The following is a 23,610-nucleotide window of genomic DNA, read 5'->3' as shown; positions in this document are numbered from 1 at the left end:
TTAAAACAAAAGTGAAGATATTTGAGAGATTTCGGTCCCTCCATTGACAGTCTACTTAAGTATCACTAGACGCGTTTCCATTACCCTTCAAATTTCGCGAATTGTAATTGTGAATTGAATATACGCCTAATGAAAACATGTAAATTTCGCAAAAACTCCCATCTATCGCAAAAAAGTTTTTACGCTAACATGAGGTGGTTTTTCAGGCAATTCCAAAGATAAATATTTCGCAAAACTGCAATGGAAAGAGTTTTTGAAGCCGTTTTTGTAAAAATAGGCTAACGATTGCGTCATAACTATGCGACTCTCTGTCGCACAGTAGAGAAATTACCGTGTAGGCAATCTTTTACTGTCTATGAGGCAATCGGGGGACATGGAGAAGTAAAGTCAAGGGAGAAGCCCGTAGATAGTAATTAATCAGAATACTTACCAAAAGTTGCTCCAGGTCACGCTCGCCGTCTCTGCAAGATTAGGTGATTCAGATTTGTCTTGGCACAGCTACTAGAAGATTTACAGCTGTCAGACAGGTCGCTCATGTCACATCTACGTCGTCATGCTCAGTTTGAGTCTGCGCAGTCGCTCAGCCATCAGGAAGTGAGTGCTTCTAATGGGCTTCAGTTTTCTCCGTTGAAATCAAGCTGTGTCCATTTCTTTTACTGTCTATGGTTACTAACCCTATCTTTAACCCTAAAAACACTGTGCTCCCCCCAGGTGGTGGAGGACTGCTACTGCATCCTGAAGGACTACGGCTTCCGCTTTGTGAGGAGGGGGCCAATATTTGTCAAGGGGAAAGGAGAGCTGCTCACCTATTTCTTAAAGGGACGTGAAAAACAAGGCTCCTTCATTAACGGCTCTTTTGTCACCCTACCGCACCAAGTGGTGGACAGCTCTTGACCAACACGCACACACACACTCACACACACAGTCGTACTCTTCAAACTTGCTCGCGCAAACCTCACGTCATACCTCTTCTGCCGAGTACATGTGCTCCAGTAATTAGTACTTTCAAATGTGTTTTCTCTATTTATTAGCCTGAGGAAAGAATTTTTGGCGGGAAATGAGACAGACTGTCTGTTTATATAAGAGAAGTACTATAAAAAAATATACGTTTTGAAAGTGTGCACAGTCACGAATGAATGAAACAAGAGTTGAATGATTTTAATAGGCTGCTGAAGTGAGACAGTTTGAGAGGAGGTTGTTTTTAAACTCATACCGCACAGAATACAATGAACTCTACTGTATATTACACAATGCGCTGCTCAAAGACACCTATTTTTGTTGTTCTTTCATTTGAAATCCTTTTATTATTTAATCCTTTATTATTTAAAGATTACCCTGACATGTCCTGATATATCTTAATGTTGTTTGCAATTGAAAAGCTTGTGTGTGTGTGTGTGTGTGTGTGTGTGTGTGTGTGTGTGTGTGTGTGTGTGTGTGTGTGTGTGTGTGTGTGTGTGTGTGTGTGTGTGTGTGTGTGTGTGTGTGTGTGTGTCACCTTTTCTTTATTTGTTGACTTTATAACAGATAAACATGGGGTTCTAAAGTCTGAGGCCACAACAAATAATGGGTTTTATTCAGTTTAACCCTGAAATAGAGTTCTAGGATTTTAAAAACTTTAAAAAATAATTCTATAATACATAGCTTGCTAACAGTCAGTGTCCTGGTAGCAGGAGACTCGGCACTCTTTTTTTATTGCCTTTTCCCCCTATCAGATATTTTAGCAGTCATCATGAATTAGGTATCATCCGAAAGTTTAAACAATCAAAATTCGTCCTGTGAAACCGTCTTGAAATTGGACATTACAATGAAAACGGTACTTTAATGTCAACATGAAATTAAAATTGACAACTTTTTTTTTTTAACAGAATTTTGCAGTGCTATTATAAATGATTTATTTGTGCACATCATTATTTTTTTCTATTCATATGCCCTCGTTAGCCTCCCCTCCGCCTGAAATGACGTATGTTCTCTTCATGACGTGTGTCTCGGAGAGTGAGACAAAACATCCTCCACGACTCACTGCAAACTGACATTCAGATCTGCCTCCATGTAGTTAGCAACTTCATACAATCCAATCAATTCCCAAAGACAAAATCTGGATCAAAACCCAGATCCGGGCCACATGTGGATTCAACGCGTACCAGATCTGGACCGACACCATGTTGCTGGCTGGGTAGAGATATGGCTTTTATTTTTGCAGCCATTTTAGAGTCCAAGTTGTTTTGCCAAATATTTATAGTCATGCCAAAAAAATATTTACTTCAGTACATTTGCTTTACAGCAAATTTAAGCTTTTTGACACTTTCATTTTTTAAGCTGTTTTCACTAAAAAAAAAGACCAATCTTTGGTCTGTATTCCAAAGCTTTCATGGATTTTTTTATAGCACACTTCATGTGACCTGTGAACTTACAATGACCGCTGCATAATCGCGAAGACCTTTGTGTGTCCTATCGTTCATACTGGGTTTCAGAAGAGAGCTGATATTCGCCCCTTTAATGCACATGTTTGCCAGACTTCTACCCAGCATTCAAAGCGGCATTACCTCAGAAAAGTGTGCACTCGTTGGAAGACCGTGAGTGCCCTTTTATATCCTGAAAAAGGGTGTGACAACACTAACTACAAGTATATTTAATATTGTAAAAACACTGTAATAAGTTCTACAAATAAAAACAAGCACTTTCACTGGTGGTCTCAGACTTTTGGACCCCACTTTTAGGTCATTCTAGTAAAGTGTTCCTCACGTGCCAAATACAAGCCACTATGTGCGTCAGATTGTGGTACTCTGAGGGCGCAGGGTGTAGGAGTATCAGGTTTGTTGCACTACATTCATGGCAGTATTGCAGGGATGAATGTTGTTTCTTAATTCAGAATATATTCCCCATGGTGTCTTTCCTCAAAGATTAGATGAATGTGCAATAGTTTTATTCTTTTACGCCATTCTGCTCTCCAGTACAGTTTTAAAAAGAGCCCTCCTCTCCCAGCAAGTCATATTTTTATATTAAGATGTAAAAGTTTTAGTTAAAGAGGATTGTACAAAGAGACCGAACGATGGAACGGTGTGTCTTAAAAACTGGACAAACAGTTCATTTATTACCAGTGTCAGAGACGTTCTGTGTCGGTAAGCAGAAGGCACATCTGATATGTTAAAATGGTTTATGAAGGCATGACATTGTGGCCGATCTCTGTGGTTTGATACCAGACTCAAATTTGATATTTTTGAATTATCCTTCGATATGGAATAAAATGGCACTTTGAATGATCTGTTACCTGATGCTGTGTGAGATTGATTATTTGAACCTTTTATGTGTTTAATTGAAATGTTAAAAAGAAACAATAACTCTTCCTACAGCTGTGATTTTCAATTTTACAAATACTTTTCATATTCAACATAATGGTTCACCAAATACCAGAGCGACTCCAATAAAGGGTTCTACAATAAAATTTTGGTCACATGGTATTACAACACCGTAATCAATAAAATAGATAACACTTAAAAGTTCTGCTGTTTCAAGGAAATCTGATACTGATGAATGTTTCACAACGATAACTGTTCTCTGTAAGGGCAAATGGTTAATTATGTTTGTTTGCATTACTCCCTCAATATACCACATTAAATCCAGCCTACGGTGGTTTGCTGGTCTGGTTTTAAAGGATTTTTAGGCACTGGTCACACTTTCTATCAAGTTTCTTTATGTTGATGTATTAAAAACCCCTCGTGCTGCTATTGAGGTGTGATGGGGGAAAGGTTAAGGGCAGGTTTAAGGCTGGGTTAAGGTGTAAGGGAAGGGTCAACAGTGTAATTGCAGGTGTTATTACATTATAGAACTGTCCTGAAAGACCAAGACGTTAAATGGAGAACCTTTTAAAGTCCTGTTTTTTTTGTGTGTGTGTGTGTTTTTTTTGGTGTCCTGTTCCTTGACTCCTGACAAATTCACAGCAAAAAACCTGGCCATATATATTTAAAAGTTTGTAAATACTTTACACAGTAGGTTATATTCATCATTACAGAAAATGAAAATGTTAAATTCAATTTGAAAATGTTTAAAAAATTAAAGTTTTATTTATATATTCATATTTATGTGGTTTACTGGGTAACACTACAGTGTTCTTATTACACGTTACGTGCTGTAGTAATAACTAAATTAAGCATTATTACACGTAACTAACCCTAAACCAAACCCTGGCCTTAAGTAATATGTTGTTCATTAATATTATTGTAAAAATACACTGTAAAAATTACATCTTAAAATAAAGATTAACCTTATATTTTTTGTAATGAAGTCACTGGCTGTGTCTGAAATCGCCCATTCACTATTCCCTACATCACTCCACTAATATAGTTATCTTGAGGGAGTGAATGAAAACGAGACACCGAGTGCGTCAGAAGCGCTGCAGCTTTTGTATAGTTTGTGCCGTTTAATCATTTGAAACTGAGCAAACTGGCAGCTCCAGTAATGGACATATTCATCTGTCATTCTCTGTTGAGCGCATGCTATGGTCGGTGTTGGGAATAGTGCAGTACAAGTAACACGAGTTACGTAATCAGATTACTTTTTTTCAAGTAACTAATAAAGTACCGCATTTTACATTTTCAACAAATTATCTGAGTTACTTTTTCAAATAAGTGACGCACATTACTTTCTTTTGCCATCTATTGACTGACAGCTGTCCTGTTGCCATAGTGAGAGAAGTCATGAGCAAGTGCAGAAGTGTGTGTGCTGTGTAAACATGATGAGTATTGTAGATCTAGACTAAATGTGAGCATGCATTTACTCATCTCACTGCAGCACTCTATTCCTCAAAATAAATAAAAACAGTTAAATGTAAATTCAGAATAGTATGCAAACCTGCTATAATTATTATTTAACTCCTTGGTCGCATGCTAGTATTACTATCTGAAACCACTAGAGTCTTTGTATAAACAATCACTAAAAACTCTTGATAAGAAATCAGTTCGGTTTCATCACTGCTCGATATTAAAAAAATACAACTTGCTAAGCTGGGATAACTTGATCAAATATGTACATATCTGTTTGTTATACTATACATAGCCTGTCTTCACCACTAAAACAGTTTGTGAACATTAGAACAACTGCTCACCGATCTACATGGGGAAAGAGAGACTGTATTATCCCTCTCAAAAGAAGTAACTTTAGCCAGTCTGTGTTTTCGGTCAAAGCTGCAAGGGAAAGGAACTCCGTCCCATCAATTAGACGATTACATGCTTTTGGTTCTTTTCAGTCTCATCTTATAAAATGGTTACTGACAATTCAGCACTGTCAACATTAGTATTGTATTCTCGACAATAGACTTCTTTGTACTAATTGTTATTGGCATGTTGCTCTCTTCTGTTGCTCTCTCTCTCTCTCTCTCTCTCTCTCTCTCTCTCTCTCTCTCTCTCTCTCTCTCTCTCTCTCTCTCTCTCTCTTTCCTTTCTGTCATGTTTACTTTGATTTAGATAATTATCTTTGATATTAGACGTTTATTTTGTGATTTTTATTCATTCATTTATTTTATGATGTTTTATGCTCTGTCTCTGTTTTTAGGGTGACCGTTTAACCGTTTTTGAATTCTGGCACGTTTACATCTATGTTTATTCATGTGCATTGCCCCTGTAAATAAATAAACAAAATAAAACAAAAAAACTTTATGTATTTAACCTCACTTTATTAACCAATGCCTTTGCTGCTGACCTTCGATGATCCGAAGATCGATTCACCGTTTTGATTCGATGATTCAACCATATTAATAAGCAAAGATGACTTTAGATAAACATCACTTTTTCTTTTCTTTTTTTTCTTGCTAAGGTTAGAGTGTTGAACTTTCTTCTCTTGGCAGCACAGCTGAAAGGTTTGTTTGAGCGGCGCCCTCTACTGTACGGATGTGAATCTGCATTTCACTTTTAGTGCAAAAGGGGCTTTACATTTGCACAAAAAATAGCCCTTTTTTGTTTTTAAAAAACAAACAAGAAAACCCAGCTTAGATGTAGAAAAGTGGCACAAAAGTACGAAAAGTGGCACAAAAGGACCATAACACATTACTTTCCATAATAATGAACGAAGTAAGTTACTTTTTCAGGGAGTAACGCAATATTGTAATGCATTACTTTTAAAAGCAACTTTCCCCAACACTGGCTATGATGTGGTAGAGCGAACATCGGTTGTACACTTGTTTTGTATTGCATTGTGGGATTGAATAAGTGTTCTTGATAATGTCCACTGGTTTCGGAAACCACTACACCCTCAAATATTGCCCTATTTAAGGATGTAGGGGACGATTTCGGACACAGCCATAGCATTGTTATCACAGTATATTGACATCTTTGCTATTTGCAATGGTTATTATTTTTCATATTGTTTTTCATGTGATTTTGGTGATTTGTATTAAAAACAGATAGGGTTTAGGTTACCCGTATTACCCCACAAACATCATAATAATTATTGTTACATGTTTTATCATTATAAAAACATACAACAATGTACTCTCCCTGTTTTTACTTCATGACAAGTGAGGTTTCAATAATATTTTGACCACTAAATTAGGAAATGTCCCCCGGTTTCCATTTCAAAAAATCTGCTGGCCATATTTGAGTATTTCTTTAAACTCCCTTTCCTCAGGGTAAAGGTCATGCACGTCTGTACACTGTAAAAAAACAGTTGCATCAATCTAAAAAAATTAATTCAATTGGTAACACCTAAAAAAATTCATTTTTCTCAACTTAAATTATCACGTTTGATCAACTTCATTTCACTAGGTCAATCACACTTAAATTATTTGAGTTCATTCAATCCTATTATTTACATTAGTCTGACTTAATTTCACTGCATTCCAACTTAAATGTATTAAGTTTTCCTACAGTTGGATCAAAATTACTTCAATTGGTAACACCTAAAAAAATACGTTTTCTCAACTTAAATTATTATATTTTCTCAACTTAAATTTCACCAGGTGAAACACAAGACTCAAATTGCTTTAGAAATATTCATTAACATTAATTCATTTTATACGCCATCAGTATTTTTCATATTACAAACTTTGAGAAATCATTACAAACTCTTCATATTTGTTGTGCTAATGAAATTTAATTTAGTAAATAGACTCAAATAGTAGACTCAAATAGTAGTAATCCAACTTACACCCATATTCAGTTTTTACAGTGTACCATTAACAAAAACATACCAAAATTACCACGGTAACACTAGCCTATAGCTTTGAGGATACGCATTTCATGTTTTTGAACATCAAACACGACAGTACCATGGTATTTTTTTTTAAATATACGAGCACTACTGTAAATAACGTGGTACCAGTTGATCATTCGGTACAGTAGTATTTCTGCATACAATTAATCAGTGTATCATGATGCTGCCACAAATCTTTTCTAAGTCCACTCCCTCCAGATGTTAATACATTGTTGTAATGCCAGTTCATGGTGTTGTGTACTCATTCAGGAAATATCAGCATTGCTGTACTATGGTACTGCCACAGTATTTATTGTTATGGAGTATACTGAACAACTTTGGCAAAGTATTGACACAAAATTATTAATGATAATACCGAGATGCAACCGAGATAATAACTTTTAAAGACTTACTTTAGGACATTATGAATCTGAAGACAATGCTTGGTTTGTTATACATTTAATTTATATTATTTCCAAAAATCAAGGTTTACCAAAAACAAACCATTTTTAAAAGAATTTAAAAAGAATTTCAACACCATTTAATCCTCAGTTAGAAATCATGTAGGACTTCAATTTGCTATGTATAAACTAATTTCTTGGCCGCATGTTATGTTTTTCTTTTTTCCCTCCCATCTTTCTTATGTTCTGTCGTTTGCAAGTTATTGTTAACTCATTTTTCCCCCTGTATTCTGTTGATAAGGAGAGTAGGCCTTTTGTTGTTCATTTGTATGTGTATTATAAGCATGTCAACTCTGTATTTTCTGCATTCATTTATAAACAAATATTACATACACAAACTGTGTATTATAAGCATGTCAACTCTGTATTTTCTGCATTCATTTATAAACAAATATACACAAAATGTGTATTATAAACAAGTCAACTCAAGTCAACTCAATTGTTATAAACAATTTTATGCATTCATTTACAAACAAAGGTATTGCTGTGACGGACTGCGCACAAGGATAAAGTGCAGCCAGTTCTTTTCTTACTGTGGCTTTATGATTCGAGCAATTTCTTTAAAAAACTGAGAACATTATTTAAACGAGAAAAAAAAGAAAAAGAAAAAAATACAAGACGGGTATATAACTAATCAGAAAAGATTACATATCAAAGGAAAAAAATAAAAGACTGACATATTTCAATTGTTTTTAAAGCCTTCTTGCTACAAGAGTCAAAGATAGCCCCAAAGTAATGTTGTACTTCAGCAAGCAAAACATGAAAAAGTAGTTTCTGACATGAATCTTTTTATTTTTATTGAACTTTCAAAATTCAAAACAGAATTCATTATCAAGTTCTTGACACATTTCTTTTACACATTTTCACATTTTGTAAGTAAAACTCGAAACACAACAATAATTTAAATAAAAAGAAACAACAACAAAAAATAAACTTAAAAAAGGGCATCAAAAACATATAGCAGAGGTACAGTTCTCTGGGCTTTTCGATTTTTTAAAAACTTTATAGACTCTAAATACATTTTAAAGGATACTTTAAAATGAGCAAACTTGGGTTTTGAGTTACTCCATTTAGTTTGATTTTCAATCATTTTAGTTTGACGTTTAATTTTCCTAATAACAAAAAGAGCGAGTTCAAGGTTGTTGCGGCGCTTCCTGTGACGTCATCGCGCTCCGACGTCCATAATGGACTTGCAGCTGTTCAGTGACAAACAATAACAAGAGCAGCGAGCGAGCGAGCGAGTGAGTGGCTTCCGTGTCTGTAATCGCGCTGGTATTATTAAAAGCCCGTGAGGCATCTCGACTCTGACATTGTCGGCGAGGAAAACTCTGGCCTCCGCTGCCTCTTCCTCCGACTCGGACACCGGCGGAGCTTCGCCGCCCCCGCGGAAGAAAAGCCGAGTCTCGGCGGCGGAGGGAGCAGGAGAGAGCGGGGCTTCTGTTACCGGGATCACGGGCCTCTCTGCGGCGTCTCTCCCAACCCCCCACCAGCACTCGGCCATCCGCCTCAACAACAGCTCGCAGTCGCGCATATCCGCCTCTGCAAACGCGGTCAATAACATGCAGGCCAACGGGACGGGAGGCCAGGAGCCGGAGCCGCAGATGTCCTGCAGGAACGGGGAGTCCTCGTCGTCCGTCGCGGGAGCCGTGCACTCAAACGGGCTGATGCCCTCCGCGAATAACGGGCTGCCGTCCACCGAGAGCACGGAGCCGGACAGCAGCGTGAAGAAGAAGAAGAGACTGTCTCAGAGCGACGAGGACGTGATCAGGCTCATCGGACAACATCTACACGGGTTAGGACTCAAGTGAGTGTTGATGAGATCAAGCCATGCTGTCAGTGTCAGTGGTGCGGGTTTGGGCTTTCGCGAGGGTCGCGCTTGTGTTTTTGTAACGTGTCAGTGATGTTTTCGTGTTTGGCACGGCTGATTTTGTGTTTTTATTATGGTGTCAGAGGTGTTTTTGTAACGTATCAGTGGTGCTATTGTTTTCATAACACCGTCAGTGCTCATTTTGTTTTGTCATGATGGTGTCAGTGGTGTTTTTATTTGTGTCAGTTTGATGGTGTCAGTGGTGTTTTGTATTCAGTATGGTGTCAGTGGAGATTTTGTAATATGTCTGTGGATTTTTTGGTTTTAGTAGTGTTTTTATAATGGTGTGTCAGTGTGGTGATTATATTTTTTCATGAAAGTTATTTCATGATGGTGTCAGTGGAGATTTTGTAATGTGTCTGGATTTTTTTGTTGTTTTAGTAGTGTTTTGATGATGGTGTTTTTTACGCTTTAATGGTTTTGTTTTCATCATAGTGTCAGTGGAGCTTTTGTGCTTCCATGACAGTGTCTGAGGAAATGTAGTTAATTATGTAGGATTTTATTGGATTTAGTAGTTTCTATGATGGTGTCAGTGGTGTTTTTGAGCTTTCATGATGGTGTCAGTGGTGTTTTTGAGTTTTCATGATGGTGTCAGTGGTGTTTTTGAGTTTTCATGATGGTGTCAGTGGTGTTTTTGAGTTTTCATGATGGTGTCAGTGGTGTTTTTGAGTTTTCATGATGGTCAGTGGTGTTTTTGAGTTTTCATGATGGTGTCAGTGGTGTTTTTGAGTTTTCATGATGGTCAGTGGTGTTTTTGAGTTTTCATGATGGTGTCAGTGGTGTTTTTGAGTTTTCATGATGGTGTCAATGGTGTTTTTGAGTTTTCATGATGTCAGTGGTGTTTTTGAGTTTTCATGATGGTGTCAATGGTGTTTTTGAGCTTTCATGATGGTGTCAGTGGTGTTTTTGAGCTTTCATGATGGTGTCAGTGGTGTTTTTGAGTTTTCATGACGGTGTCAGTGGTGTTTTGGGGTTTTCATGACGGTGTCAGTGGTGTTTTTGAGTTTTCATGATGGTGTCAGTGGTGTTTTTGAGCTTTCATGATGGTGTCAGTGGTGTTTTTGAGTTTTCATGATGGTGTCAGTGGTGTTTTTGAGTTTTCATGATGGTGTCAGTGGTGTTTTTGTGCTTTCATGATGGTGTCAGTGGTGTTTTTGTGCTTTCATGACGGTGTCAGTGGTGTTTTTGAGCTTTCATGATGGTGTCAGTGGTGTTTTTGAGTTTTCATGATGGTGTCAGTGGTGTTTTTGTGCTTTCATGATGGTGTCAGTGGTGTTTTTGTGCTTTCATGATGGTGTCAATGGTGTTTTTGAGCTTTCATGATGGTGTCAGTGGTGTTTTTGAGTTTTCATGATGGTGTCAGTGGTGTTTTTGAGTTTTCATGAGGGTGTCAGTGGTGTTTTTGAGCTTTCATGATGGTCAGTGGTGTTTTTGAGTTTTCATGATGGTGTCAGTGGTGTTTTTGAGTTTTCATGATGGTGTCAGTGGTGTTTTTGAGCTTTCATGATGGTGTCAGTGGTGTTTTTGAGCTTTCATGATGGTGTCAATGGTGTTTTTGAGTTTTCATGATGGTCAGTGGTGTTTTTGAGTTTTCATGATGGTGTCAGTGGTGTTTTTGAGCTTTCATGATGGTGTCAATGGTGTTTTTGAGCTTTCATGATGGTGTCAGTGGTGTTTTTGAGCTTTCATGATGGTGTCAATGGTGTTTTTGAGCTTTCATGATGGTGTCAGTGGTGTTTTTGAGTTTTCATGATGGTGTCAGTGGTGTTTTTGAGTTTTCATGATGGTGTCAGTGGTGTTTTTGAGCTTTCATGATGGTGTCAATGGTGTTTTTGAGCTTTCATGATGGTGTCAGTGGTGTTTTTGAGCTTTCATGATGGTGTCAATGGTGTTTTTGAGCTTTCATGATGGTGTCAATGGTGTTTTTGAGCTTTCATGATGGTGTCAGTGGTGTTTTTGAGCTTTCATGATGGTGTCAGTGGTGTTTTTGAGTTTTCATGATGGTGTCAGTGGTGTTTTTGAGTTTTCATGAGGGTGTCAGTGGTGTTTTTGAGCTTTCATGATGGTGTCAGTGGTGTTTTTGAGCTTTCATGATGGTGTCAGTGGTGTTTTTGAGCTTTCATGATGGTGTCAGTGGTGTTTTTGAGCTTTCATGATGGTGTCAGTGGTGTTTTTGTCTTTTCATGACTGTGTCAGTGGTTTTTTTGTGCTTTCATGACCGTGTCAGTGGTGTTTTTGAGACCGTGTTGGTGGTGTTTTTGAGCTTTCATGAGTGTGTTGGTGGTGTTTTTGAGCTTTCATGAGTGTGTTGGTGGTGTTTTTGAGCTTTCATGATGGTGTCAGTGGTGTTTTTGAGCTTTGATGATGGTGTCAGTGGTGTTTTTGAGCTTTCATGACTGTGTCAGTGGTGTTTTTGAGCTTTCATGACTGTGTCAGTGGTGTTTTTGAGACCGTGTTGGTGGTGTTTTTGAGCTTTCATGATGGTGTCAGTGGTGTTTTTGAGCTTTCATGATGGTGTCAGTGGTGTTTTTGTAACGTATCAGTGGATTTTACTGGTGGTGTTTTTGAGCTTTCATGATGGTGTCAGTGGTGTTTTTGAGCTTTCATGACCGTGTCCGTGGTGTTTTTGTGCTTTCATGACCGTGTCAGTAGTGTTTTTGAGTTTTCATGATGGTGTCAGTGGTGTTTTTGAGCATTCATGACCGTGTTCATGGTGTTTTTGAGCTTTCATGACGGTGTCAGTGGTGTTTTTGAGTTTTCATGACCGTGTCCGTGGTGTTTTTTGAGCTTTCATGATGGTGTCAGAGGTGTTTTTGAGCTTTCATGATGGTGTCAGTGGTGTTTTTGAGTTTTCATGATGGTGTCAGTGGTGTTTTTGAGCATTCATGACCGTGTTCATGGTGTTTTTGAGCTTTCATGACGTTGTCAGTGGTGTTTTTGAGTTTTCATGACCGTGTCCGTGGTGTTTTTGAGCTTTCATGATGGGGTTAGTCGTGTTTTTGAGCATTCATGACCGTGTTCATGGTGTTTTTGAGCTTTCATGACTGTGTCAGTGGTGTTTTTGAGCTTTCATGATGGTGTCAGTCGTGTTTTTGAGAATTCATGACCGTGTTCATGGTGTTTTTGAGCTTTCATGATGGTGTCCGTGGTGTTTTTGAGCTTTCATGACCGTGTCAGTGGTGTTTTTGAGCTTTCATGATGGTGTCAGTGGTGTTTTTGAGCTTTCATGACCGTGTCAGTTGTGTTTTTGAGCTTTCATGATGGTGTCAGTGGTGTTTTTGAGCTTTCATGAGTGTGTTGGTGGTGTTTTTGAGACAGTGTTGGTGGCGTTTTTGAGCTTTCATGAGTGTGTTGGTGGCGTTTTTGAGCTTTCATTATGGTGTCAGTGGTGTTTTTGAGCTTTCATGATGGTGTCAGTGGTGTTTTTGAGCATTCATGACCGTGTTCATGGTGTTTTTGAGCTTTCATGACCGTGTCAGTAGTGTTTTTGAGTTTTCATGATGGTGTCAGTCGTGTTTTTGAGCATTCATGACCGTGTTCATGGTGTTTTTGAGCTTTCATGACGTTGTCAGTGGTGTTTTTGAGTTTTCATGACCGTGTCCGTGGTGTTTTTGAGCTTTCATGATGGGGTTAGTCGTGTTTTTGAGCATTCATGACCGTGTTCATGGTGTTTTTGAGCTTTCATGACTGTGTCAGTGGTGTTTTTGAGCTTTCATGATGGTGTCAGTCGTGTTTTTGAGAATTCATGACCGTGTTCATGGTGTTTTTGAGCTTTCATGATGGTGTCCGTGGTGTTTTTGAGCTTTCATGACCGTGTCAGTGGTGTTTTTGAGCTTTCATGATGGTGTCAGTGGTGTTTTTGAGCTTTCATGACCGTGTCAGTTGTGTTTTTGAGCTTTCATGATGGTGTCAGTGGTGTTTTTGAGCTTTCATGAGTGTGTTGGTGGTGTTTTTGAGACAGTGTTGGTGGCGTTTTTGAGCTTTCATGAGTGTGTTGGTGGCGTTTTTGAGCTTTCATTATGGTGTCAGTGGTGTTTTTGAGCTTTCATGATGGTGTCAGTGGTGTTTTTGAGCTTTCATGATGGTGTCAGTGGTGTTTTTGAGCTTTCATGAGTGTGTTGGTGGTGTTTTTGAGCTTTCATGATGGTGTCAGTGGTGTTTTTGAGCTTTCATGATGGTGTCAGTGGTGTTTTTGAGCTTTCATGACTGTGTCAGTGGTGTTTTTGAGACCGTGTTGGTGGCGTTTTTGAGCTTTCATGAGTGTGTTGGTGGTGTTTTTGAGCTTTCATGATGGTGTCAGTGGTGTTTTTGAGCTTTCATGATGGTGTCAGTGGCGTTTTTTGTGCTTTTATGGTGTCAGTGGTGTTTTTGAGCTTTCATGACCGTGTTCGTGGTGTTTTTGAGCTTTCATGATGGTGTCAGTGGTGTTTTTGAGCTTTCATGACCGTGTTTGTGGTTTTTTGAGCTTTCATGACCGTGTTTTTGGCGTTTTTGAGCTTTCATGAGTGTGTTTGTGGTGTATTTGAGCTTCATGACCGTGTCCGTGGTGTTTTTGAGCTTTCATGATGGTGTCAGTGGTGTTTTTGAGCTTTCATGACCGTGTTCGTGGTGTTTTAGAGCTTTCATCACCGTGTCAGTGGTGTTTTTGAGCTTTCATGACCCAGTCCGTGGTGTTTTTGAGCTTTCATGACCGTGTCAGTGGTGTTTTTGAGCTTTCATGATGGTGTCAGTGGTGTTTTTGAGCTTTCATGACCGTGTCAGTGGTGTTTTTGAGCTTTCATGACCCAGTCCGTGGTGTTTTTGAGCTTTCATGACCGTGTCAGTGGTGTTTTTGAGCTTTCATGATGGTGTCAGTGGTGTTTTTGAGCTTTCATGACCGTGTCAGTGGTGTTTTTGAGCTTTCATGATGGTGTCAGTGGTGTTTTTCAGCTTTCATGATGGTGTGAGTGGTGTTTTTGTAACGTATTAGTGGATTTTACTGGTTTTAGTACTGATAGTACCAATTTACCCCCGTTTTTGGCATTTGTCAGCAATTTCATGTAATGTGTTTTGATTATGGTGTCAGTGGTGTACATCAGAATTTACTTTATAATTTGATATTGCTATAATACTGATAAATAGGATAAAATAACTAGCTTCCGACAGACGGCCATACGCATCGATTTACGCCACAAGATTTACTCTTGACGATGTGTGACGGAGGATGTAGGAGTAGCGTAAGCTTAGACGACTCTCGCGGTTCAAACTAAGGGCTGGGCAACAAACTGAAGCTCCTGCTAGGGCTGTGCAATTAATCGAATTTTGATTTCAATTTTAGCTCCCAACGATCTCCAAAATAGTACAATCGAGTAAAAACGATTATTTTGTCATGCTATTTTGTCTTGTGTTCTGAACGTAGACTGTAAAAAAAGATGGACGACGCCCCTTCGCTCTCTTCCATTGGTGAGAAGTGAAGCCGTCATTGTCCTGATATGGCGCTGACATCTTGGGCCTTGAATCTGCGCAGTTGCGATTTCAGGACCAGACATGCGCAATAGTGAGCAGGAAGTAAAGCCGCGAAATCAACGTCCCGCCCTCACTCTCGCTGAATCAAGCACAAGCACACGACTCTGCTGCAGAACAACCCATGATGTCGGTGTGAAATAATTAATTATAGAAATTTAGATATTCGATTTAAAGCTCCGATCTCCTCAGTCCTCCAAAGATCCCGAAAAAAAGTCCGTTGTTGATTCAGTGACTACTTTGCTCAGAGAACCTGTCAATCATGTACGTCACAGCGCCGTTTTTATAGCATCATATAACTAACTAAAAACAAACTTTTTTTAAAAACAAACATTTGAAATTACATCAACGTGATAAAAACTACAGTAAACGACAGAAACTATCTTTGGAAAAAAGATATGTGAAGTGTAATTTAACTGTTTAGTTGGTCTCACGTCCCGTTCGATAACATGGGGAGGCGGGGTTTATGAGCTATACTAGGACCGGCCACCGGGGGGCGAACGAGACGCGTTGGCTTCTAGGGGTGGGAATCTCTAGGCACCTCACGATTCGATTCGATTACGATTCAGAGGCCTGCGATTCGATTCAAAAGCGATTATCGATTATCTGAATCTTTTGTGTGTGTGTGTGTGAATATAAATACTTTGCTTTAAAAGTACAAAGTAATGACCCATAAAGAATTAACGTACAATATATTTTATTAACATTGCAAAGAACCAACAGGAAAATAAATGTGTGCCTGAACTAGCAGCATACTTGTAGTAAATTAATAATATAACAACAACAGGTGTTCTGACGATTCATGCTACCCATCGAGATGTGCTACTTACTGGTGCATGTGCAGACTCATTTTTCTTCTGCTTACCACGCCCATAAATCTATGCATCCTTGCTGTGGAGACTTGTAGGAAACTTTGACAGGTCAAAGATAATTTTTACTTTTCACACCGTTTTAAAAATAAAAACAGTACATTATACTGTACTCTTAACTTCGAATTTTATTATAATTTTATTTCATATAATAATATCATTTTTACCTGTTATATCAAATGTGATAATTGCTAGTTCATTTAAAATATCCAAATATGCTCCCCATACACTTACCCTGATTAAAATGAAATAACGATGTTATAATATTGTGAGATTTACACCATTATGGAAACAATAGAGAATGAATCAACATTATCTATGATCGATTTGCGTTTGGGTAGCATTTTTCGACAAGGCAGCAGAAATCGTCTGAACACCGGTACAGCCCAGAGCCATAGAGAGAAACGGCTCTGGTACAGCCGAGTGTTTTTCCTCCTCTGGGTGGAAACGTGTCATATGGCTTCTCATATTTGTCGTGTTGCCGAAATATTTTAGTTTTATTCTACAAAGCTTACAACTAGTGTGGCTCTTGTCCAGCTCCTTTCCCCCTTCAACTTCATAGAAGCCAAAATATTTCCACACGTCAGCTTTTAACGAGGAGGGTGTTTGGATTTCGCGCTCAGCCATCGCGTCTCTGTTATGTGCACACGCCACAGACAGACGGTCCGGGCACTGCACTTCCGCGCTTCAGAGTTCCGTCTTTTGCGTTCCGTCAATATTACGTCATTATAAATAGGCTACATATCTAAAAAAAAAAATTTTTTTTTTTTTGAAAATCGATTTTTGACATTTGTGAATCGATTCAGAATCGTCCACGTCCGCATCGCGATGCATATAAGAATCGATTTTTTCCCCCACCCCTATTGGCTTCACTTTTCAGGTCTTGTGCGGCATGCTTGGTTCTGAATGACTCGCGCACGCGCACATCCGTCCCTCCCGAAGCCATAAACTCTCTCAGCCTATACAGTCATAAACTGGAAGCACAATAAACTTCACAATAACAATTGGCTAATTTAATATAGACTGGAGTGAGACCATAGACGTATCTCGAGCTGTCGCGGTCTCTTTAAAATTTCATTCATTTCTGCTCGATCACTGTAGCGCCTCATTTCAAGCAAACAGCAGCGCGAGCGCGTGACCTGATCATCTGTTCCGCTTTACAGCACAAAACAAATCGAGAATGAACACAGGGAGCGACATTAAAATGTGTCTGTTTGTTCGGGAAAAGGGGATTTTTAAGTTTCAAGTGAAAGAGAGTTTTACTTGCCCGACCGATCGAAACGCGAGATGGTTTTGATCTTAAACAGTCAGTGTAAACGGAGATCGGTAATGGATAGTTTCTGGAAGCTGCGCTGCCTGTCTATTTGTGAGAGACATTAGTGGAGAAATCAAAACAAATGAGCCTAACAGCTCACACAAAAACTCACAGAAAAAAACATACTGAGGTAGAAATGTTGAGTTTTTATTTATTTATAATAGGCTATATGATATAGTTAAGTAACATAACACTACTAAGGGCTGTTCTATAATATCACGATTGCAAATGTTACACTGAATTTATAGTTTTATAAACAAGTAGCCTAGTGTATATGTAGTAACTTACATTTTAGGCGCAATATTGACAGGTTTTGTTCTATTTCACCGACGAAAATAGTTACAAAAGAAAAGCATCACTGAGCGCTGTGTTTTGTTACTGAATGATTCATTATTTTGAACGAATCGTTTTAATGAATGACTCAATGATTCATTTATTAAGACGGTCACTTGTCGCCACCTATTGATTTATTGTTTAAAGGCAAAGGCATCATTGATTTTATTTTTTATTTTATTATTTGTTTAAACATTAATCTCATAATATTTTCACAGTTGTAATTTTGCAGTGTAAATTAATTTAATGGATAACAGCCATTTTTATTAAAACTGAATTTGATCAAATGTAAGAATTTGACATAAAAAACATATTTAGTAAGGTTTAATAAATTGTCCTTTATATTGTTTGGTGTGGAAAAAAGGAAGGAAAAAGTACAAACTACTCCCTGATTGTCTAGACGGCAGCAGAAAATTGAAGGGTTAGTTAGAGAAAGGAGACAGCTGAGGAAGCAATGGAAAAGAGCGGAACAAAGTCAGAAGGAGGGACTCAAACTCTTACAAAGGGCCATAAAAGATAAGTTTGCAACATTACTCAGAGCTGAGCGCCTACGGAAACAATACAAAAAGGAGCGTGTGAGGGCTAATTTCTATAAAGATCCATTCAAATTCGTAAAGAAGTTATTCACCAGTGAGAAGAATGGCACTTTAAAAGCATCTAGGGTTGAGCTACAGAGATATTTGGAGGAAACGCATACAGATGCAAAAAGGCATGAGCCTATGTCAATTCCATCAGACATCCCACCTGTCAATCCACCAGAATACCAAATGGAGGTCTGTGCACCTAAGTGGAAAGAGATAGAGCAGGTTGTGAGAAAGGCAAGGGCTTCATCATCTCCAGGGCCTAATGGAGTTCCGTACAGAGTGTACAAGAGTGCTTCAGGAGTTCTACGAATTCTGTGGAAATTGATAAAAGTGGTTTGGGAAAAGCAGCTTGTACCTAGAGCATGGGGCCGAGCAGGTGCAGTCTTTATACCTAAAGAAAAAGATGCTACAAGCATCAGTCAGTTTCGCCCTATTTTACTATTAAACAGCGAAGGCAAGATTTTCTTCAGCATTATTGCTCAGAGATTGTCAACCTACCTATTAAAGAATGGCTTCATTGACACTTCAAAGTTCAAAAAGCGGGCATTCCAGGATTCTCAGGATGCTTAGGCCCCGTCCACACTACTGCGTTTTCGTTTAAAAACGGAGACCTTTTGCTACGTTTGCACCTCCCGTCCACACTAAAACGGGAAAAACGAAGACCCAAAACGGAGAAGTTTAGAAACGCTGCAGCTCCGTTTTTCGTTTTGAATCTCCGGAGGGCGTTTTAGTGTAGACGGGACAAAACGGAGGAGTTTAGAAACAATGACGTAGAAGGTCACGCTCGGCTCTATGATTGGGTGTCATCACCCATGACGTATCCTTCCCTGATTCGTCAGCCACCCATCACATGTCCCGTCACCAGAAGAAAACAAACAAAAACATCCTGGACTACGTAGCTGATGTTAGTGAGTGCAACATGGATAACGACTTACAAGCGTTACTGACTTTGATGTCTTTGTTAGCAGCTGTTGTGCAAGCAAATTCTGCATTTTACAATGCTATAACTGCCTACATGCGCCGGAGGCAAACTATTATTCGAGCGATCTATGACAATTCCCGTGTGCAGCGGCGGTCCATGAAAATAAATCTCTGGTCTGGGACATTTTCTAATCATTGCAGAGGTAGCTAACGTTACTTGCTTCCTCATCAAATCTGAGGAATAGTCCATCCGTTTCCTGTTTACACCGGCACGCGCATGCACAGTGTTGGAGAATGGTCACGTGATCCGAGTTTTCAGTCGTTTTAATGTGGACGGAGATCAATTCTAATACGCAGCTAAAACGCTGGTGTGGACGGAGATCGTTTTCGTTTTAATTCTCCGTTTTTAAACGAAAACGCAGTAGTGTGGACGGGGCCTTAGAACACATCAGTGTTATCTGGCAATGAATTCAATCAGCTAAAAAGGAGAGGAAGGAGCTCCACGTGACATTCCTGGATTTGGCTAATGCATATGGTTCAGTGCCACATGAGCTTCTTTGGGCATCATTTGATTTTTTCAGGGTACCGATGTCGATAACAAATTTAGTGAAAACCTATTTTGGAGATTTGCAATTTAGTTTCTCAACTCCAGAATTCCGCTCTACATGGCAATGCTTAGAGGTTGGAATAATGGCAGGATGCACCATTTCTCCACTGGCTTTTACCATGGCAATGGAAGTAATCATTAGGGCATCAAAATGGGTAGTAGGAGGAGAGGGCTTGGCTTCTGGGATGCGACTACCACCAATCAGAGCATACATGGATGACATGACAACCATGACTACAACGGTAGCCTGTACTAATCGGTTATTGGGGAAGTTAACAGATAATATTGAATGGGCACGAATGCAATTTAAGCCCTCTAAATCAAGGAGCATCTCAATAATTAAAGGCAAGGTAGTAGATAAAACATTCTTCATTAATGGTGAGGCAATACCAACAGTTTCTCAGAAGCCAGTGAAGAGTCTAGGGAGGTTGTATGATGGGGATCTAAAGGACACAGTTCGAGTGGGAGAAGGAGTGGAAGGGTTGAAGAGCATAAACAGCTGTGCCTTACCAGGCAAACTGAAACTCTGGTGCTTTCAGTTTGGTCTACTGCCAAGGTTGCTGTGGCCACTGACTGTGTACGAGGTTTCTTTGACAACAGTGGATAAGCTGGAAGCGTTAAAAAGTTCATACATCAGGAAATGGTTGTGAGTTCCACACTGCCTCAGCAGAGACGGACTTAATAGTAAAGGAGTATTGCAGCTGTCAGTCTCTGCTTTAACCGAAGTGTTTAAGTGTGCCAAGGTCAGACTGGAAATGACTTTAGCAGAGTCATGAGACAAATGTGTAAGGGAGGCAGCTCCTGTGGTAAAAACTGGTAGAAAGTGGTCAGCAAAGAAATCTGTAGTAGAGGCAAAGGCTGACCTTCAAATTGGGGATATCGTGGTACAGGTACAGCATGGAAGAGGGGGTTTTGGGCTGAGTTTAGCTCCTCCTAAATGGCACAAGGCAGGCCCAGCTCAAAGGAGGAAGCTGGTAGTCAACGAGGTGCGAAAGCAGGAGGAGAGAATGAGATGTATAAAGGCCATTTCCCAGGCACAGCAGGGAGTGTGGATGAGATGGGAGAGTGTGGAACAACGCAAAATGGGCTGGCAAGACCTTTGGTCAATGGAAGAGAGTAGGATCAGTTTCCTTAGTAGGTCAACATATGATGTTCTCCCATCACCGCAGAACCTAAACCTCTGGGTAGGGGAGGAACCCTCTTGTCCTTTGTGTTCATCACCTGCCACATTAAGGCACATTTTGACAGGATGTAAGGTGGCTCTTAGCCAGGGTCGGTTTACTTGGCGCCATGACCAAGTATTGCGATGTTTGGCTGTAGCATTGGAAGGCAAGCATAGTATGACCAATAAGTTGCCGCCTGTTCTATCAAAACATTACACGCAGAAGACAATATTCTTTCGCCCAGGCGAGCAACCACCAAGAAAAGGTGCTAACACCAATTCTCGCCCAGGACAACTGGAAGCTGCTAGGGACTGGAAGATGCTGGCTGATCTTGATCAAAGGCTTATTTTTCCACCTGAGATTGCCACCACTAACTTACAACCAGATATTGTTGTGTTGTCTGGATCAGCACGCATTGTTCAACTGATAGAGTTAACAGTGCCATGGGAGGATACGGTAGATGAGGCATATGAGAGGAAGAAACTGCGGTATGCTCATCTGGCCACTGAAGCAGAACAGCGAGGTTGGAGAGTCCAGGTTTATCCAGTGGAAGTGGGTTGTCGAGGTTTTGTGGCACACTCCACAACCCGGTTCCTAAGAGACGTCGGATTCAGTGGCCAAGATTTGCTTCGCACAGTAAAGAACTTATCTGAAGCAGCAGAAAGGAGCAGCAACTGGCTGTGGTTGAGACGGAAAGATTCTAGCTGGCTGTGTACAGGCCGCCATGCTACGGTTTCGTAGATTTCTTGAAAACTTGAAGAGTCTGTTGGTTTATTTGTATAGGTTGTATAGTATTTACAGTCATTACGTTCCTGTGTATATTGCGTGAATGACGGGTAGTTGGGCAGATATTGTGTTTTGCGGTAGGTGGTATGCCATACGGAACCGTTGCCACTTAAACTGCATATTAACGCACCAGTGGGGCCCGACAGCCTTAGTCAAACGGGTTGGCGCGTATGGTTGGGTTGCGGAGAGGTGTGGTAAGTTCTCAGCAGCAAGAGGGAAGTAGAGGTCAGTAAGCTGGGCTGAGTTGAGTGGGGGACGGAGGGGGGTGACTCTGGGACGCCAGAGTCACTGTCGAGCCCTCTTGAGGTGTCGTGGGCTAGTCGACGAAACACTGAGGACGGAAGGTGCCCACTTGAAGACCCTAGAGATGTTCCCTACTCCGCTCAATCCAGAGGGTTGTTATGGGGGGACCGCACTGTGGTTGCAGCTGTTGTGTGTGCTGACGCGCAATACACTGCAGCTATTAACACCAGACAGAAGGAGATTCACGTCACCAGAAGGAAAGAAGCGTAAATGGATGGAGAAGCATAGGTTACTGTAAAGCTACGTCTTAGTTAGTGATTATCTTGGCGAAAGCTGAGTACAAATCAGCATGAAGCTTTAACACCTACTCTCGTGTAATGGAAATCATAAAGGTAAATAACGCCCTGGTGACCCCCTACAACAAATTACTTTGTAAACATGTCACCTTTTTCACCACTTGTGAGTTTGCAGGTCTGTTTAATATTTCAAAAAGTGCAATAAATGTTCAAATTTAGATTTTTTTAAGAATTGTTGAAAGGTGTCTTTTAATAAATGCAACATGTTCCCAAAGTCATGTGAAATAATCGTGTTACATAATCCTGATTTCAATACTGACCAAAATAATTGTGATTATGATTTTTTTCCACAATCGAGCAGCCCTAGCTCCTTACACATTTCCCTTTAAAGTTCTCCTTTTAGACTTCTAATTCACACTTCCTTGTTCATCAGTGCGTCCAAAGTCAAAGGCTACTCTTCTGCTGTACATCGACACGTACGGCTATCTGCCGGAAGCTAGTTATTTTAGTTGATAAAGTTTTAAATATGGATATTTTTCTTATACAAACTCATCGCTTCACTTCAGAAGGCCTTTATATCGTCTACAATATCGTAATTGTTGATTTAACAAACCTACATTTTGGAGTGTGTCCCTCACTTCACAAAAACACACCAATTGAGTGCACGCATACATACGTGATGTAGTCTAGTAGATTAGACTAGCGCGTCTGCACATTTAGTGTACGCTTTTACTGCGTGATTTAGTCTATTATAATGCCCCGTATGTCTTTTATATTTGTCATTTAATATAGTTAACCGATATTACACGAAGAGCGCCATTTTCTCCACATATCAGCATGAATATAAATGAGACATTGATTTTATACAACGTACAGTTTAATATTAGGCGACTTACATTTTAGACTTAAGGTGCGTTCCATTTGACAGGGTCCCTACGCAGTGTTCATTGCTCCCTACTCCCTGAACACGGTACATCAGTTGAAGTGGACTTCACTGACAATAATCACTCACTTGGAATGCCCTGCAACGTCATCAAAGAAAGGCAACAACAGGGTCAAGCAGATTATGATATAACTGAATAAAATTTTGTAATTTACTTTCCTTTCTAATTTAAAATCATATAATAGGCCTAAAGATACATTAATCACCCCAACAGTTCATAAATACTCTAGTTTGTATAATAATAACAATATTTATGAATACTCAATGCATACGTAAACTATGAGCCGTTAGAAATTTAAATTTAAAATCTCTTCCAACGGCTCTGCTCTATGGTTAGTTCAGACTGGTGACGCGATGCACAATGACAGTTGGTTGATTTTCGCTCTCCACTTCCTGTGAAGTGATGTATCGATGTTCCCTTATTCCCTACGCCGTTTGCAGGGCCCTTCGAACTGAACATGTTCATTCCCTTCGGATTGGAATCTCACTTAAGATGGCGAAATACCCTGTGAAGTCCACTTCGCAGTCCACTTACGGT

The 23,610-nt window shown here is 39.7% G+C and overlaps 2 protein-coding genes across 7 annotated transcripts in view; both read left to right on the top strand.

The window, feature by feature from the left end:
• The window catches only part of adcy3a (adenylate cyclase 3a), a 42,199-nt gene extending 38,932 nt beyond the window's left edge, over positions 1-3,267 (top strand). For all 3 annotated transcript variants that reach the window (XM_077206108.1, XM_077206098.1, XM_077206118.1), the window contains one exon: positions 712-3,267. In XM_077206108.1, coding sequence (XP_077062223.1) covers positions 712-894 — 183 coding nt within the window. In that variant the 3' untranslated portion in view covers positions 895-3,267. The remainder of the gene's footprint in view (positions 1-711) is intronic.
• Positions 3,268-8,787: 5,520 nt separating this feature from the next.
• Positions 8,788-23,610, top strand: part of wdr26a (WD repeat domain 26a) — a 41,353-nt gene continuing 26,530 nt past the window's right edge. The window contains exon 1 of one of the 4 annotated variants that reach the window (XM_077206175.1): positions 8,788-9,447. In XM_077206175.1, the coding sequence (XP_077062290.1) occupies positions 9,203-9,447 (245 nt within the window). In that variant the 5' untranslated portion in view covers positions 8,788-9,202. The remainder of the gene's footprint in view (positions 9,448-23,610) is intronic. The other 3 variants (XM_077206183.1, XM_077206190.1, XM_077206164.1) reach the window with 3 other exon arrangements.

This window comes from Siphateles boraxobius, unplaced genomic scaffold, assembly GCF_051911475.1.
Source record: "Siphateles boraxobius isolate OS27281-9 unplaced genomic scaffold, OSU_SipBor_1 12, whole genome shotgun sequence".
Lineage (NCBI taxonomy): Eukaryota > Metazoa > Chordata > Actinopteri > Cypriniformes > Leuciscidae > Siphateles > Siphateles boraxobius.
This window is presented reverse-complemented; position numbering and strand designations above follow the sequence as displayed.